Here is a 17,520-nt window from a genome sequence, read left to right as displayed (position 1 = left end):
GTTTTAAGTGGACTGTTAAAGGAGCCGATGGTATTTGTCAGAAACATCCTGCAACCAAGAGGTTGGAGCCAAAGATGGTGGAGTAAATGCAGCATACAGGAGAACAGTCGGCACGTCAAACTTTGTATTAGATGCTGTCAGAAGTGCTTTACATTGTCAAGGTACAAAAACACTTTTTAATTGTCAGTAATTTGGGTTCTATTCAAGGAGACTGCAGTCTAACAGAGCACAGCTGACAAGAGGGATAAAGCAACACATAAAAATATTAGTTACATAAATAAATATTACTTATAGGTGGAAGATCCTCAAAGTACATCCATTTTCAGCATGCATTCCATTCATTACTGCTTGAAGATTTTAACGAATCAATTACAAAGGAATGGCAATGCAAAACAGGGCCGGTAAACTTGTGGCACTGATCAGTTCAAAGATTGACTGATTATTACAGAAATGTGGTTGTAAGTTAGAGATGACTAGGAATTAAATACCCAAGGTACCAGGTAATACAGAGGAATAGACAGGGAGGGAAGGGAGGTGGGGTAGCAATTTTAATTATGATGAGATTAGGTCAATAGTGAGGGATGATACAAGATCTAAGGAGCAGGGATTAGAATTAGTAAAAAGGAAATAAAAATCACTGGTGGGAGTTGCCTATGGGCCATCAAACAATAACATTACAGTGACACATGCAATAAACCAAGAAATATCTGATGCATGTAAGAATGGAACGGGACTTGTTGGGTGGACTGTCACTTGCACAAAGATTGGGTAAATCAAGCCAGCTGTGGCAGCCTTGAGGATCACAGAGCATTTGTGATGGCTTTCTTGAATACCATGTTGGTGAAACTACAAGGTATCCTAGCTCTGGTCCTTAGCCATGAGACAGGTAGGAATCCATCTGTAAAGAGTGATCGTAGTATGACTGAATTTCTCACGCAAATAGTTTGATCTCAAACCAGTGTATTATGCTTAAACAAGAGAGTCCACAATGGGATGTGGAAGGAGTTGGCATAGCCTGGGACAGGAACCAATTTGGCGTAGACTGGGAATATAGGCTGTAAAGCTGAGGAACAATGGAGGAGATACAAAGATTTTTCAATGCTCAACAAAAGTATATTCGAGTTAAAAAATAAGGATGGGAAGAGGTAGCCTTAGATAACTAAGGAAATAAAGGAAAACATCAAATTAAAAGGTCAGGCATTAGGACAGAGTATATAGATAGGTTTTTGGGAGATAAATTGGGAAAGGTTTGTTAGAGTGGGTCACATAAAAGCACTTTAAAACAGATCTTATTTGAAATACTGGAGCTCTGCTAATGCTAGACATATCGGCCTCACAGCTTTTGCAAGAGCTTTGAAGAGACATCACTAGTGGATTGTTGTTTACAAAAGGCACCAGATGAAAGAGAATGCTGGAGCCGCTGATGTCTGGAAGAGAACTTGCTGTTTGAGAGACTCATGTGGTTTTTCAAGCAGAGAGAGTCAAACAGGCTTTCTCTGAGAGAGAGAGAGAGAGACAGAGATCACTTCTACAGTGATACAGTCAGCAACAGCAGCTGGGACTGGAACAGGACAAGCTGGCAAGCTTGTGGAAATCCACATTTGGAAGATGGGTTGTGAGTTCTTAGTTCAGCCTGGTCGAAGCCCTTGTGGTTCATGCAAGAGGAGAGGACTGGCTGTCTAATGTTTCACTTGGAATAAGAGAAACAAAAAAAGTGACCTGAAAGAAAGAGGTTATCATCTGGAGAACCCTGAAGGGGCAAATTTTGTCAGCGAGACACTGAAGTGGCTGATGAAAGTAAAAGGAACAACAAATTTCTCTCTGAAAACCGACAAGAACCTTCCTGAGTGGTAACCATTTACCTTTCAAGCACCAAAGCCTGGTGAACTTTATACATGTTAAATTCTGTGTACAGTATAAGAATTGCATGCAACCAGTGAATTTGGAGGAATGAGAATTGAGATTGGAATGTGAACCAAAGAACTTTTCTTAACTTACACACACACATTACACACACGTGTGCTTAGAATTAAAAGGGGGTTAAGTTAGGTTAAGTAAGTCAATAGAGGTAAGTTAAAGTTTTATGTTTAAAGATAATTAAAAGCGACTTTTGTTTAAGTAACCATTTGTCTTGGTGAATACCTATTGCTGCTGGGTTTTGGAACCTTCTATACTCAGCCAGCTTTGTGCTCTGTATCCACCCTATTCATGGCTTTTGCTTTAGAAAATCATGAGAGTCAGAAGATGAGCCACGTGTTTTTGAATATCCAATCTCATACCTGTTATTGCCACCACAGTACAGGGACTGGCCCATTCAAATCCTGCTCAATGGTGAACACACAAAATTGATGTGGAAGGATTTGAGGTGACTTAATAGAGGTACAGTGTATAAGATAATGGGGGGGGGGGGTGCTTGGTAGGGTTAATTGCCAGCACCTTTTTCATGGGGTGATCATTGCAAATATCAGAGGCCATCTGTTTAAGTTGAGTGGTGGAAAGTTTAGGGGAGTTAAACAGAAAGACTGCAGATGCTGGGGTCAATTACAATCCCTCAGCAGATTACACTGCATGGTTTGCTGAGTTTCTCCAGATAGTTTAAGGGAACTATCAGAGGTAAATGTATTTTACTCAGAGAGTGGTGGGTGCATGGAATGCATTGCCAGGGATGGTGGGGGAGGCTGGTACACAAGGAGTAATCAAAACACTCTTAGATAGGCACGTGGATGTAAGTTAAGTAGAGGCTTATGGATGTGAGAAAAGAAAAAAACATTAGATTGTTGTGGAATAGGTTTACACCAGCACAGCATCATGGGTTGAAGGGCCTGTACTGTGCTTGGTGGGAATGTATCCATGTTCCATGTTGATGCTTAGACTTTTGTGTGAGATGTTCATGACTTGGCACACACAGCAGGAAGATCACTTAGCTGTTGTTTAAGCCTTGTGGCACATAGGGATAGAATGCTTTGTTTTTAAGCAAACACAAATGGAATTCCATGTTGGTGGCATGTTTTGTGCTGATTGTATCATGGTATGACAAAAATTAAAGATGAATATCCAATCTCATATCTTTTATTGCACCCACAGCACGGGGACTAGCCCAGTCAAATCCTACTCAATGGTGAACACACAAATTGGTTCCTGTCCTAACTTTCTTCCTGGAATCCACTGATTGCCAACAACCACAGTCACCTTCCTCCTCGCTAGGTATGATTTCAGACAGTGCTCAATGTTTGTTCTGGATTTCCACTAGTCTATTTGAACAATACTGGAGACTCACCCTCGACTCACCAAATGAATTCTGGTCCATTGTTCATATTTGGGTAAAGGCCATAACAACTAGTCCTTTGATCCTCAAACTGGCCATTAGTGAGATTGCTTGTGACTGAGTGATACCTGAAAGTGCCATCAATGACATCTTTCAGCATTTTGGTTGATGAGAGCAGACTGATAGGCCTGACTGATTTTTCACCTTTCCATTGGATGCCTTTCCTGCAGCTTGATTGGAGTACCATAGTTAGAGTGTCATCTGCATTGCAGCTGAGATACATAAGGGATCCATGCACTTAGCTGCATTGAATGTGCATTTCATCGCAATTTTGCACCATCACTTGGACTGACCTAAACAGGCATACAGTTGGTTTCCATGATAATAGACACATCAGGAAGGGCTAGAGATGAATCATTTATTAGATGCTTCTGGCTGAAGATTGCTTATTAAGGCAAATGTTTCAGCCTTGAAACTATTGCAATAATTGAGCAATCATTGTGAAAGAGTGATCCAAGATGTACATGACACTTTAAGTGCAAGTGACAGTGCTTTCTGTTTGTTGCAGATACATTTGGCAACAACACAGTCCTCCTTTTTACACCAAGGGCACCCTACGTTGAAATGTGTGACAACTCCACTGTGCTTAACACAAGGCGTTCAAAGGAAATCTATTTGCTCAAAAGAAGTTAAAAAAAAAACTGGGCCACCTAACTGCAGGAAAGATATCAATAAGATTGAGGGTGCAGAGAAGATTTATAATGATGTGGCCAGGACTTGAAGAACTGTGTTACAGGGAAAGGTGAAATAGGTGAGGACTTAATGATGGAGGAATACAAAATTATGTGGGGTATAGATGAATAAATACAAGCAGGCTTTTTCCACTGAGGTTCAGTGAGACAAAAAGAAGAGGACATGGTTTAAGGGTGAGAGATGAAATATTAAAAGGGAAGTTTAGGGGGAACTTATTCATGCAGCGAGTGGTGAGTATGTGGAACAAGCTGCCAGCTTGTACAGAGATGGGAGGGGTTATGAAGATTCAGGTGCAAGTCAATGGGACGAGGCTGAATCATAGTTCAGTCCAGACTAGATGAGCCAAAGACTCTGTTTATGTGCTGTAGTGATTTCTGGTTCATTGGCAGATTAGAAAAAAAATTCTATTTTGTATTTTCAAATATATGTCGGTTCTTGAAAATGTGATGAACTGAGATGACTGCTTGAACATGATTCATTATGTTTGTTCCATTAAAAAAATATTGTGCTACCATTGAATTTTTTTCAAACTTAAGTGTTGGGAATTTTGTTGGCATGTCATTCATTCAGTGGCAAGTCAATTGTTAAGGTGAACACTAATCTTAATGAGGTTACTTGCACTGAGGCAGATGGGAAGAGGACCTTTATTTTCGAAAATGACGTTGAGAATGACCTTCTGAGGGAGTCAGTGACTGACACCATCACCTCTGTGTCATCTCATCATTCATTATCATCAGTCTGGATGCTGGAATTCATTAAAGGTTGAGCACAGGGATGGCTCACTCAGTCAGCTGCTTGTTCATTCGACTTGTCAACGTCACCTTGCGCCTCATTGCATTCCCCACAATGTTACAATATTCATATCGGAGTATGTCTCGTAATATTATCCCGGTATGCAAAGGGAATGTGCATTCCCATGGCACCTTTCATGGCTTTGAGTTCAAATTTAATACCACCTGATTGTACATATGTAACCCAACGAAACAGCATCTCTCCAAACCGTAAATACATAAAGATGACATAAATTATCAAAATAAATAGACATAAATATTTGGGACATTGTCTTCGTTGGAGGATACTGTTCATCGGTCTCACAGACTGCAGAAGGAAGCTATTTCCTAGCCTGGCAGTACTGATAACTAAGCTCCTCTATCTCCCTTTCAGATGGTAGTGGGTTGAAGATACTGTGCGCTGGCTGGAATGGGACTTCTACAATTCCTTGAGCCCTATTTAAACAACAGTCCAAGTAAATGTCGTCAATGGAGAAAAGGGAGACCCCAGCGATCCTCTTAGCTCTGTAGTGACTTCCAGTCTGATGCTTTGGAGCTACCATACCTCGAAATGATGCAGTCAGACTCAATTGTACTCCTGTAGAAAGTTGTCATGATGGGGACTGGGGGCGGGGGGATTGCCCTCCTCAGCCCCCATAGCAAAGGTAGGCCCTGCTGCCCCTTCCTGAGTAATGAGAAGGTGTTGTGAGTTCTTGTCTTGCCTGAAAAGATTAAGTTTTCCTGAACTGTATTGCGGAATGACTCTGATTTTCATGCAGGAAATCCTGCAGGCAGTAAGAAAATAATAAATAAGGTAATCAGCTTCACTAAAGGACACTGCTGGTTGAGATGCAGTGAGGGCTTTGCTAATCTTGTTTGGATTTCACCGTAGGCTCATTTACAGGACAAACAGACCTCAGCTCGATGCTTCATCGGAAACCTATTATCTCTCATGTGACAGAATTTGCTCAAAACTGCACAGCCGTGTCAGCCTAAATGGTGCAAGGAGACTTCGGCCATGGGATGGGATGGGCTGGGAGTGAGGGATACTCCTGCCAATCAGACAAATGATGTTAACATGTGCACGTCACACCAGCATCGATTCGTCAGATGTCAAGTTGTGTTCTTGAGCCACACCATTTTCATGGTATTTTATTTTCACCTCATGGGCCTTCAGAAAGCGATAAAACTTACTTTTGCCGAGATGCAGAACAAATATAACGATTCTGCAGCCTTGCACCAAGACTGTTCTCCATGAGTGTGTACAAAGGAGATTTGTCTGTATTTAATTACTTCAGTTTCAATTTATTTATAACAGCACAGCACACACCCTTCAGCCCATGATGTTATGCCAACCTACATTAAACTATCCCACAGCAATCTAACCCTTCCCTACTATTTTTCTTTCATCCATGTACCTATCAAAGTGTCTTCTGAATGTCCTGATTGTACCAGCCTCCACCAACATCCTTCGTAATGCATTCCAGGCACCCACCACTCTCTGTTTAAAAAAATACCTCTGAATCTTCTCTAATCGTTCCTCCATACACATAAACCAATGACCTCTGGTATTAGCTATTGTCACTCCAGGAAAATAGTGCTGACTGTCTACCCTAACTGAACCCCTTATAATCTTGTACAAATCTATTAAGTCACCTCCCAGCCTTCATTGCTCCAAAGAGAAAAGTCCTACCTCATCCAACCTTGCTTCATGTGACATGTCCTCCTATCCAGGCAACATCCTGGTTCATCTCTGCACCCTCTCTAAAGCTTCTGAATTCTTCCTGGATAGAAACGACCAAAGCTGAATGCAAGATTTACATAGAACATTAGAGGACAGTGCAGGCTCTTCGGCCCTCAATGTTGTACCAACCTATGTAAACCAACTCCACGACAATCTAATCTTCCCTACCTCACACCCTCTATTTTCCTTACATCCATGTACCTATCTACTGAATGTCACTATTTTACCAGCCTCCGCCACCATGTACTCCATTTGTTGCTGTGCAATTGCTCAAGCAGCTGATCTTTGGTTTTTCCTCTTGCCAACAGAACATTTAGTAAATAGCAGAACTCATTTAGGTCATTGTGGAGAGTATGGGTAGTTACCTAAAGCTATGGTTTCTCAATTATAATAAGGATTTTCATTTTCACCCATAAATTAATACCAACTCATTATCAATGGCTTGAGGAGATTTTTTTGTGGATTGCAGTATTTTATTCTAAGATTAATCTGATCTGATCCAAACGTGCCTTCTGATTTATCTACATGACAATTAATCCCAAGTCAAAGTGTATTTCTTTTATTGAAATTGATATTCAGAGACAGTCACAGCAGGCAGCATCATATTTCTTCTTGCAGACGTAAATTAGTGCTGTAACCTTTGGCAAGCAGTCTGCTGAGCTCAGCCTCCAGAGCACTTGCTGCCAAGATTTGGAGGAGCTGTTCAGGATCTGGTAAGAGAACCATTCGCCATTCACACAAACAATCTAAAGAATCTCCAAATATTTGGGTTGAAATTTCACCCACTTGAGGGGTGATGATATCAAACTTGTAAACCATTTCCTCTGTGCCGTTGCAAGCTGTAAAACCTCATATACTGTGGCACATTCTGAACAGAAGGACGTGAACAGAAAAGACACCATAGTTTTATTTTAATGGAAGTATTCTTGCCACAAGCCGGTGCAGCCCAATGACACTCAGTGCTATGCAGAGGGAAAATGTGGGGTAAGAGAATAAAGGGAGAGTCAGCATGACAAACGGCTTCAAAACAGGGTGGCTGCAGATGTCACATTTTGGCACTTTCACCCACTCTGCCACAGAGAAGTGGGATGCAGGTTTCACAAAACCGTAATTAACATTCAATATGCTCTAAGCTAGGATGAACCTTTGAAAATACATCTTGCATGGGAAATCCAGAGGGAGGGAGGGAGGCAGGCGTGGGAGAATGAAGGAGGTCGAAGCTGAAAAATAACATATTGGCCACATTAATGTCCATTTTTCACTTCAGCTGAAGGTGAACGCTCAAAAACGTAATCTAAGCACATTAAAGGAAAATCAGTCCTGTCGTGGATGTGTCGGTTTGTGATTCTGACAGCTTATTGACATATGCACCTACTACAATAAAATTCTTACTTTCTGCAGCCACACAGGTAGATAAGAAACACCAACTACAACATCCACAACATGTCATGACATAAAAAGAGATAATAGATATAAAAGGATAGATAAATTTTCACAGTTGCAGTTAGTGCAAGAAAAAAGTGTCATTTCAATAGTGCAGACAGATCTTTTGTTGGTCCTCATTTTCAGTCATTGTTAGAATAGTACAGGGAGGTTCAAGAGCCTGATAGCTGTTGGATAAAATTGCTCTTAAACCTAGAGGAGCTGGAGTGCAGGCTTCTGTACTTTCTACCTGAAGGTAACAGTGAGAAGAGGCTGTGGTCGGGGGTGATGATACCCTCACATAAATGATTTCAGTGGATGTGAACTCAGAGCCTGTGATGGACTTGGCTGGGTTTGCCACCTTCTGCAGCTTAATGTGTTCCTGGCCAGTCATGCAGAATCTCCTCAGACGTGCTAGAAAATAGAAGCATTGGAGTGCCTTCTTCACAGTTGCTTTGATGTGCTGGCTCCAGGAGAGCCTCAGAGCACTGCCAAAGACTACTTCATCACTCTTGCTCCTGAACTAGTGACAGCAGGAAGGAGACACTTCACTGAAGCCCAAGCCACTTTCCAGATGGAAACCCTGCAACTCAACAACCCAAAGAGCCACAGTGGTGCAGCTGAGAGAGTTACTGTTTTACCGTTCCAGTGACCCAGTCCTGCTGCTGCGGTTCTATAGCTTTACCAGCTGTTGCTGTCTGTAAGGACTTTGTACATTCTCCCTGTGACCACTTGGGTTTCCTCTGGATACTCCGGTTTCCTACCAACCCTCCATTGATACAGGATTCATAGATTAATTGGCCACATGGGTGTATTTGGGCAGTGAGGGCTCGTAGACTGGAAGGGCCTGCTACTGTGCTGTATCTCTAAAGTAAAAATAAAAATAAAATTAAATGTCAATGAATTTCTATCCCAATATCCACAGTTTTTAGTGGAAATACATTCTAGTGTTCCATTATCCTCTGTATGGAAAATCAACACCCTTGTTTCTACACTAGTCCAGATCTCATTTGTTTTTTCCTTCAATTACTCCCATGAGAGCAAAGAGTTTCTGCACCTACCTGGTCTATTTATATTTTAAACATCACTGAACAACCCCCCCCCCCCCCTCTCAATCAGTGACTATAATCCACCTTGATTGATGCTAGTTTAAATCATACTGCCCCGGTGCAATATCCCTGGGTAGCCTCCTATTCGGAACCAGGCTATCTTTCTAGAGCTGCAGTGCTGCAAAATGAACAACACCCCTCGGGGTTCTCGTCAGGACCCTGTTGTATTTGAACCCTGCGAAAAGTTTTTGGGCCCTCTTCCCTGTGAAGCAGTCAAGTTCACTTGGCTCCTTCCTTACTTCTCTCAAATATTTTATGGATTTCAGTCCATGCCTCCCTTTAAAGAGCGGCGGCCTCTGTTGAGAATGACTGCTTTAGAAGTTTGTCTTCTTTATGTGTAGTAATGTGTAGTAATCTAGTAATTTAACATTTTATCCATCTCCAAGCCTTAATTTAGGACACTAAGCATTTGACAAGTACAGTCAAGTTCTACAAAACAAGATCTATGAAATTCACATGAACAGAGTTTGGACTTGCTCGTGATCTAATGTGCAGTCCTTCTCCTTTGGGACATTAATACATAACCTACACTTAGTGAGCACAGGAACCAAAGTTCAGGGTCCCCAACAACATGCAGGGTTCCCATAACAACTGGCCAACAAAAAAAAATCAGTATTGTGTCAAAGCAAAACAGAGAACCACTTTCACTTCTTATCCGACCAATCTGCGGGACCCATGGAGCCATGTAGAATGAAAGTAAGCATTTTGGCCCACCCAGTCTGTGCCAGTCATCATGTGGCCATCCACACGCATCTCCCCATATTCCCATCAACTCCCCCAGGTTCTATAATTTATCCACACACTACCAGTCAATTTATCAAAGACAATTAAACTCACACCCTCTTATCCTTGTGGAAATAGCAAAACTGCAGATGTTGGAATCTTGAGTATACGGTAGGGGAATTTGGAGGGTTAGGTAGTATCCTTGGGTAGAAATGGTTCATCAATATTTCAAGTCAGGATCCTCTGAGTTTGACCATTCCTACCATGGATGCTACCTGATTGGTTGAGTTTCCAGAGGATCACACTGTTCACTTGTCTTTGGAATGTGGGAGTAAGCGAGAGCTCCCGAGGAAAACCTACGGAGTCACAGGTAGAATGTGCAAACTCCACACAGACAGCAATAAAAAAAATCTTCAATCACATCAACTGAATGTTGTCCATAAGTTTTCAGCCTTGCTAACCATCAAGCCTTAAATCCTGGCTGGGGATTAACCTGCGTCACAGACAAAGTCAACTGCAGCCAATAAACTTCATCAAACAAATTCTGAGTGTAACATCAACTGGAACATTACTGGATCAGTAATATTTTAACTTGGTACAGTATATATCGCCTTTGACTCCATCAATAAAAAATAAGGTGCAACTTTGGTTATTTTCCAATCGGATTTTCAAAATTTGGAATCGGAAATAGCATAGAATGTTCATTCTTCCTCTCTTAACAGCCTCCCCATTTCCCTTTCACTCTTCTCCTCTCTCTTGATTCACAATAGGGCTGGGTTCCTGCAAAAATATTCCTGGACGTTGCCTGTATTAGAGAACATCATATCAAGCAAATTTTTTCTCCTTGGAGAAAAGGATGAGAGGTGACTTGTTTGAGGTACAATATTTATCATTATAAGGGGCTTAAGATGACAATAACAAATACCCAAGGACATCTGTTTCAGGTGAATAGAGGAACGTTTTGGGGAGATGTCAGAAGTAAGTTTGCTTTTTTTTTTACAGATAGAATGGTAGGTGCCTGGAATGCATTGCAGGCGGTCAGTGATGGTGGAGGCTGGTACAATATGGACATTCAAAAGCCTCTTAGATAGGCATGTGTATGCAAGAAAAATAGAGAGTTATGGATGTGAGACAGGGAAGGGTTAGATTGTTGTGGAGAAGCTTTCCATTGGTGAGCATAACATTGCAGCTGAAAGGCCTGTACTGTGCTGTAATGTTCCGTGTTCTAAATGGTGCAACTAGAGACATTGTGGTACAGTGGATCCCTCTGGATGGAGAGAGGCTCATTGTAGAATGGTAAAGGGTACCCCAAAGCAGCCATCGGCAAATACCCAGATAGAAGGCTCATTAATCAAGGAACACCTTTTAGAATTGTCCACCCTGTAGTACCGGGTGTAATTGGTGTTGTAGGACCAGTGAGGAACATGAAGCAATGTCCACACGATGTTACAGGTACAGATAATGTCCACACTCATTTCGATTCAGAACCAACTCCAAAAAATAAATACTGTGCTGAGCAACAGAATCACTCGCCCTGGGGTTTCTGTCTTTGAAATGTCACCATTATCAGGAAGAAAATCATGGCAAAAGCATGAATAGCAAGATTTTGTAAAGAACAATGAGCTAAATTATCAAATTTTCAAAGATTTATTTATTGTCATGAAATAATATATTAAAAATATAATATACATGATATTTTTCAACTTTTATCTGGCATATGACACAGAGTCACCAGGAGCACTGCCCAGCACCCCGAACAATAGTAGAAAGAGACATTTGATATTGGGAATGGATATATTTATTGGGAATAAAACTGTAAGAACTCCCTGCTACTTGAAATAGAGGTATGATCATTGATGACCATAAGAGCAGACTTAATATCTCATCTGAAGGCATCAATTCCATCAACACAATGTTCGAGAAGTGATGGCCATTTCCCCCATTGTTAGATCAGAAATGACCATATCATGCAGCAAGAATGTGGGCTGAAGGCAATGTGCTGCAATGTTCGCTGTTCTAAAACTGTAACACTCCATCCTTGAAAAGAGGCAAAAAATATTTCCATCTCTTCCTTGCCAGGCAATGGTTGAACCATAAAGATTAGTCCCATGAACATTAAACACACTGAGTTCCCCACCATCAACATCCCGCAGTGCCTGAGTGATCAAAAACTCTAACTGAATCATTTTGCAATAATAGCATAGAACGTATGACATAGATCAATACAGCACAGGACAGGCTCTTTGGCCCTTGAAGTTGTGCCGACCCATATATTCCTTCTTTAAAAAAAAGCTGCTAAACCCTCCCTACCCTATAACCCTCTATATTTCTTTTATCCATGTGTTTGTCTAAGAGTCTCTTAAATGCCCCCAGTGTTTCAGCCTCCACCACCATCCCCAGCAAGGCATTCCTGGCACCCACAACTCTCTGTGAAAGAAAAGCTTACCCCTGATCTCTCCTCTAAACTTCCCTCCCTTATCTTTGTACATTTGTCCTCTGGTGTTTGCTGATCCTGCCCTGGGAAACAGGTGCTGGCTGTCCACCCTATCTATGTCTCTCATAATCTTGTTGACCTCTATCAAGTCTCCACTCATCCTTCTACCTACAAAGAGAAAAGTCCCGGCTCTGCTAACCTTACCTTATAAGGCTTGTTTCCCAATCCAGGCAACATCCTGGTAAATCTCCTCTCCCAGGCCCTTTTCCCCATCAGGTTGGGATGGCGATGGAATGTCTTCCAGCTGCCCTGAGTGAGTGACTTCATGTCACTTCTCTAGCTCCACCACTGTAATGTGCATAGTCTACGACAGGCACTGAGGATATTCACCTCGAAGAGCACCTCCTCAGACTTTTATTCTGAGAAGAACCAAAGCAGCAAGTGGAGAGGAACACCACCATGCATTTGTTCCCATCCAAGTAACACATCACTGTGGTTTGGAAATACAACACCATTTATTTACAAGAACCAGTATTTATAACAAATAAGATCGAATAGGATAAGACCCATATGTCTATTATACAATTGTATCTGTTATTTATAGCAACTGAGCCAATAAACCACAGTATTCCACTACCGTCCAAGTAATTTGTATTGAGATAAACAACATTCTACATCTTTGTCGTTGATGGATGTGGGACTGAGCAATAAATGCTGGTCTTGCCAGCAACTCACCTATCCCAGAAATTAATAATTGAAGGATCATTAGTATTACGAGAGATGATGAGGCCTTCAGACAGAAATTGTCAGCAATGTTGAAAGCCGCAACACATTTTTTTCCCCACCATAACACTGCTATTGCAGAGCTCAGGAGAAAACATGAGCTGACATTCATCCAGCTAAATGATTTTCACGATTGATGCCCTGCAGGGATATGGTTGGAAGTGAGAAGCTTTCCACTCACACTGCCTTTGAGAAAATAAATGACTTAAAGAGGAGATCAAAACAGCTGCATTTGGAAGACATCAAAAAGACAAAGCAATGCCTTGCTGCTCCTGACCTGCACTTGCGTCCTTGCCCCACAGTCACACCAATCTGGTGCCGTGTATAGTTCATAACATCCGTACGGTGCTGCAACCTTTCCACAACCCATAGGCAGGGATCAGATATGAGAAAAAAAAACAAAGACATCATCGTACTGCCAAAAATAAAACAACCCCACTCTTTTTTTGATGTCTTTTAAAGACACCAACAATCAGTGATAACAGCAAGAAATGATTTTGCACATTTAAGTTACTGAAATTGAAATAAGACTGCAGAACTAAGGGGCCTCGGACTTAGACCGTGAGCCATTTCACTTTCCACAGATGCATCATGACTTGCTAACATTTTTCAGCATTTTCTGCTTTTACTTTACATTATAATCATTAATATTAACCGAAGTCAATCAAAGAAAAAAATCTCTTCATGTCAGGTAAATAGGCCTCAGAGGAGGGTGTGAAGTTCCAGGGCTCCTAAGGGGTCAATCAGCCTGTAATGTGACAACTAAAGGCAGAGGGAAAAGCCAATCATACACAAAGATATGTCCAAAGTCAGACGGAGCAGCCAATCGCACACAGGGATATATCCAGAAGAATCTGATACACAAAGTGCATATTTGAAATAATCAATTCGATCTTTGAACTTTTTTATTAGAACATGGGAGGCTATTCATTGCCAGATCCTTGCAATTCCATCAGGACCTTTTCCAATCTCATTTTCCTTGTACTCCTTTGTTCATTACCTCTCATGTGCTCATCAGCTTCTTTATACTGGAAGGATCCTGGACTATATTATTTTAAAAAGGTTTCCTTCCTAACAATTTTTAAAAAAAAATCACCAACGTCCCCTAAATGATTATATTTTATTTACAAATGCAGCATGCTAACTGACCTTTCCAGCCTACAAGCACACCACCTCCACCCCCACCCCCCACCCCCTCGCCAATACACTCATGTGACCAATTAAGCTACAACTCCTGCACATTTATGAAGGTAGGTGGAAACCGAAGCACAATGAGGAAACCCAAGACACAGGGAGAAAGTACTAACACCTTACAGACATCGTCAGATTAGATCCTGGGTCGCTGGCGCTGTAATAGCATTGCACTAACCTCTACGCAAACTGTGCTGCTCCAATATTCTCAAAACAGAGTTGTGAAAGAATTGTAACATAACAACCCCTCACAAGAACATATACACCACAATAATATTATTTTTTTCAAAATAGCTGTCTATATGAATAAAATTAATTATTCTCCCAGATTTCTCTCCAAACAAAGTCTACTTCCAATACTCAATTCCCTTTTTTTGTGAGATTCACAAAGCATACCTTTTCCATTGCATAAACCTCTCTTGAAAAATTAAATGGAAATCTCTTTAAGAATGGGCTTTAGGCTAAACCACACAACTTGCAATGAACTCTCAGATCACAGAGCAGTCATAATCAATCAAACTGACTGACATCATCCTTCAGGATGAGAACACCCTCTGAGCAACTCCACGGGGAACAAGAAAAGATGTTTTCCAAATCTGAGCCATTATTTAACTTTTAGAAGGTTTGGAAAAAAATAGATTTTCCTTTCAACAAACACAAAACCTTTGAAAGCCAATAAAAAATGTTCAAATTCAATATTAATATTATCTGCTCTGTCATATGTCAAACCATCAGAATTTTAATATTCAATGAGGTCGATCGAAAGCCAAGATTTCCCTCATAATTTTTCAATTTGGTTTCATCGTTAAAGCCTTCATCTGTCATTTGTCAGGCTGACAAGTTACCACAGGACAAAGAAAACAGCAGAGAGGGAAGTTGGGGATTGAAGGGGACACATGTAGGCAGGAAATGTAATCATCACTTATCCTCAAACAAAGGAGGCCTGGGAGAAATGATGATTGAGAGGACTGATGTATTTTTGGCCACAGTGATGTTTAATAACTGTTCCATTTCCCTTTCAATCTATTCCCCGCAGGAGGCAGCACTAACTGCTGAGCATATTTGTTCACTGCACGGAGAGGGTGCTGCAACACTCCCAAAAATACGTTGGACAATTAACGCAAAAAAATCTAGAAAGGGAGAGGAAAAAGTCCATATTTAATTTCTTCATCTACCAATTGACTATAGATAATTGAAATAATATATAGAGAGATATTTAGAAAAGATAGAATGAATGTACAATGAAGAGAGGGGGCACAGAGAGAAGACGAAAACAAAATTTGGCTAAATGGAATGTGTGTGTGTGTGTGTGTGTGTGTGTGTGTGTGTGTGTGTGTGTGTGTGTGTGTATGTACACGATGGTGCAGAGAAATGTGTTTCATCTCTTGTCTACAGTCAGCTAATAATAAACTTGAACTTTTCTACTCATTCTTTTCCTGCTGCTGAACTTACATTTCACTGAGAGATAGACTTCAGGTAATTAAGTTAAAATAGCTAACCTTATGCTGGGACCAAACCACAGAAGATGCTGCACAGCAAAACCAGTCAAATCATTCACAGAGATTATGTTTACTTCACCAACTTTGCTTTTATCAGGAAGGATACAGCAAGGTCATGCGCTAGAGAGGGTGAGAAAGAGGTGGGGTGGGGGGAGAGAGAAAGAGAGATAGAGGGAGAGAGAGAGGTGGAGGGGAGAGAAAAGGATGAGAGAGGGAGAGGGAAGTGAGAGGGAGAGAAGGTGACAAAAAAGAGAAACAAAATCCTTTGAACTGCATTGAAAGCATGAGAAAATTGAAATCTTTACAGGGTTTCATAAAACACCACTCACACAAATCTTACAATATAATCACCCCTTCAGTAAACATACCATTTTTCTGAACCACATCCCTCAAGGCACTCACAAACAACTGACAGCATATGTCACATCTAAATTTTAAATAATTTTATCAATTTTTCCCTCAAACCTCAAAACCAGTTACACCTGTCAACAGAGCTGCCAGTTGTATTATTCTGGGACTCTAGTGCTGACACCCAACGATGCAAGTGACAATTAGAGCCTCAATACAAAAAAAACAGGAGCATCAGGGAGCTTAAAGACCAAATTGCAATGGTAATTTTCATAGTACTTGCCTCTGTCAGACATCCCGAGGCACTGGACAATACCACCAGAGCACAAAATCCTCTAAGTTCACTGCAAGGATCAATGAACTTCTCTTAAGCCAATGCCCCTTGTGTTGAGAGGCTAGAAACACATCGGTTGGTGACTTTAGACGGATCATGTCAATTACATGCTTGGCACCAGACTCCTGAAAGAAACACTCTCTTTTGAGTACACAATCAAAGCTAACATTCTTTCTCACGACTGCATAAATCTCCTTCATCAGCTACTCCACAACAGCACTCCAAATATTGTATATCACAAGATTTTTAAAATTGCTTTCCCTGGTCCTCCTGCAGCCATGTGTGCGTTATCCCAACCAGAACATACTCATTCACATCCGATGAAGTAATCTGCCTTACTGGAAATGCTCCATGCATTAAGACATAGATCATTTGATCGTTCTTCCAACACTCCCTTCTCTGCACCTTGAGGATGATGCTGATCCGATCGTCTCCTCTATCTTGCTTTGCCATACCATTCAATACCACATGCCTGTCTCTTCTACAGTAACTTTTCATCGCCTTGCGATTCAAATATCTATACAACTCTATCTTAAAAATATTCAAAGACTCTCAATCTACCATCCTTAGAAGGAGAGAATTCCAAAGGAACAATCCATCAAGAGAGGAAAAAAAAATGCCCCATCTCTTATCTTAAACAGAGGCCCTCATTACACAACAGAAACCCTGAGGTCAAGAGTGTCCCATGAAAATAAAATCTCGTATTCAGTATCAAGATATATCAGGATATTAGAGGATTCCATTGAGTCACATCTCACTTTCCTCAGCTCTAATTGATTTAAGCCTTTTCAGTTGAGCTCTTCATTAGCCTGTCAACCTGTCCATTTCTATTAGCCCAATAACCTTCTCTGAATTGTTCCAACTTGGAGACTTCTTTCCTCAAATAGGAAGATAGTTTTCCTGATGTGTAGTCTCCACAATGCGCCTAATTACTGAAGCCAAATTTCCTGACTTTCATATTGAGTACATTGAACCACAAAGCACAAGGTTTTGTTAGCATTTTTCAAATATAAAAAAAGCAACAAAGAAAACAAATGCATACAGAATGTACAGGAAATACTCAATATGTTTGGTAGCATTTGTGAAGAGAGAATTAGTGAGTTTTATGTTAATAACTTTTTTCAAGATCTTAAAAGATAGGTGAT

At 40.9% G+C, this 17,520-nt stretch overlaps 1 protein-coding gene across 9 annotated transcripts in view; it reads right to left on the bottom strand.

The window, feature by feature from the left end:
- The window catches only part of LOC138755016 (adhesion G protein-coupled receptor L3-like), a 747,574-nt gene that overhangs the window by 299,194 nt on the left and 430,860 nt on the right, over nucleotides 1-17,520 (bottom strand). The window contains exon 1 of one of the 9 annotated variants that reach the window (XM_069920195.1): nucleotides 13,281-13,357. The exons of the other annotated variants lie outside the window; for them this stretch is intronic. Within the exon in view, the coding sequence (XP_069776296.1) occupies nucleotides 13,281-13,336 (56 nt within the window). The 5' untranslated portion in view covers nucleotides 13,337-13,357. Of the gene's footprint in view, nucleotides 1-13,280; nucleotides 13,358-17,520 lie in introns of those variants that run through there. 9 annotated transcript variants of the gene reach the window in all.

The sequence above is a fragment of the Narcine bancroftii genome, chromosome 1 (genome assembly GCF_036971445.1).
Source record: "Narcine bancroftii isolate sNarBan1 chromosome 1, sNarBan1.hap1, whole genome shotgun sequence".
Taxonomy (NCBI): domain Eukaryota; kingdom Metazoa; phylum Chordata; class Chondrichthyes; order Torpediniformes; family Narcinidae; genus Narcine; species Narcine bancroftii.
The sequence above is the reverse complement of the archived record's forward strand: the minus strand, read 5'-3'. Positions and strand labels throughout refer to the sequence as shown.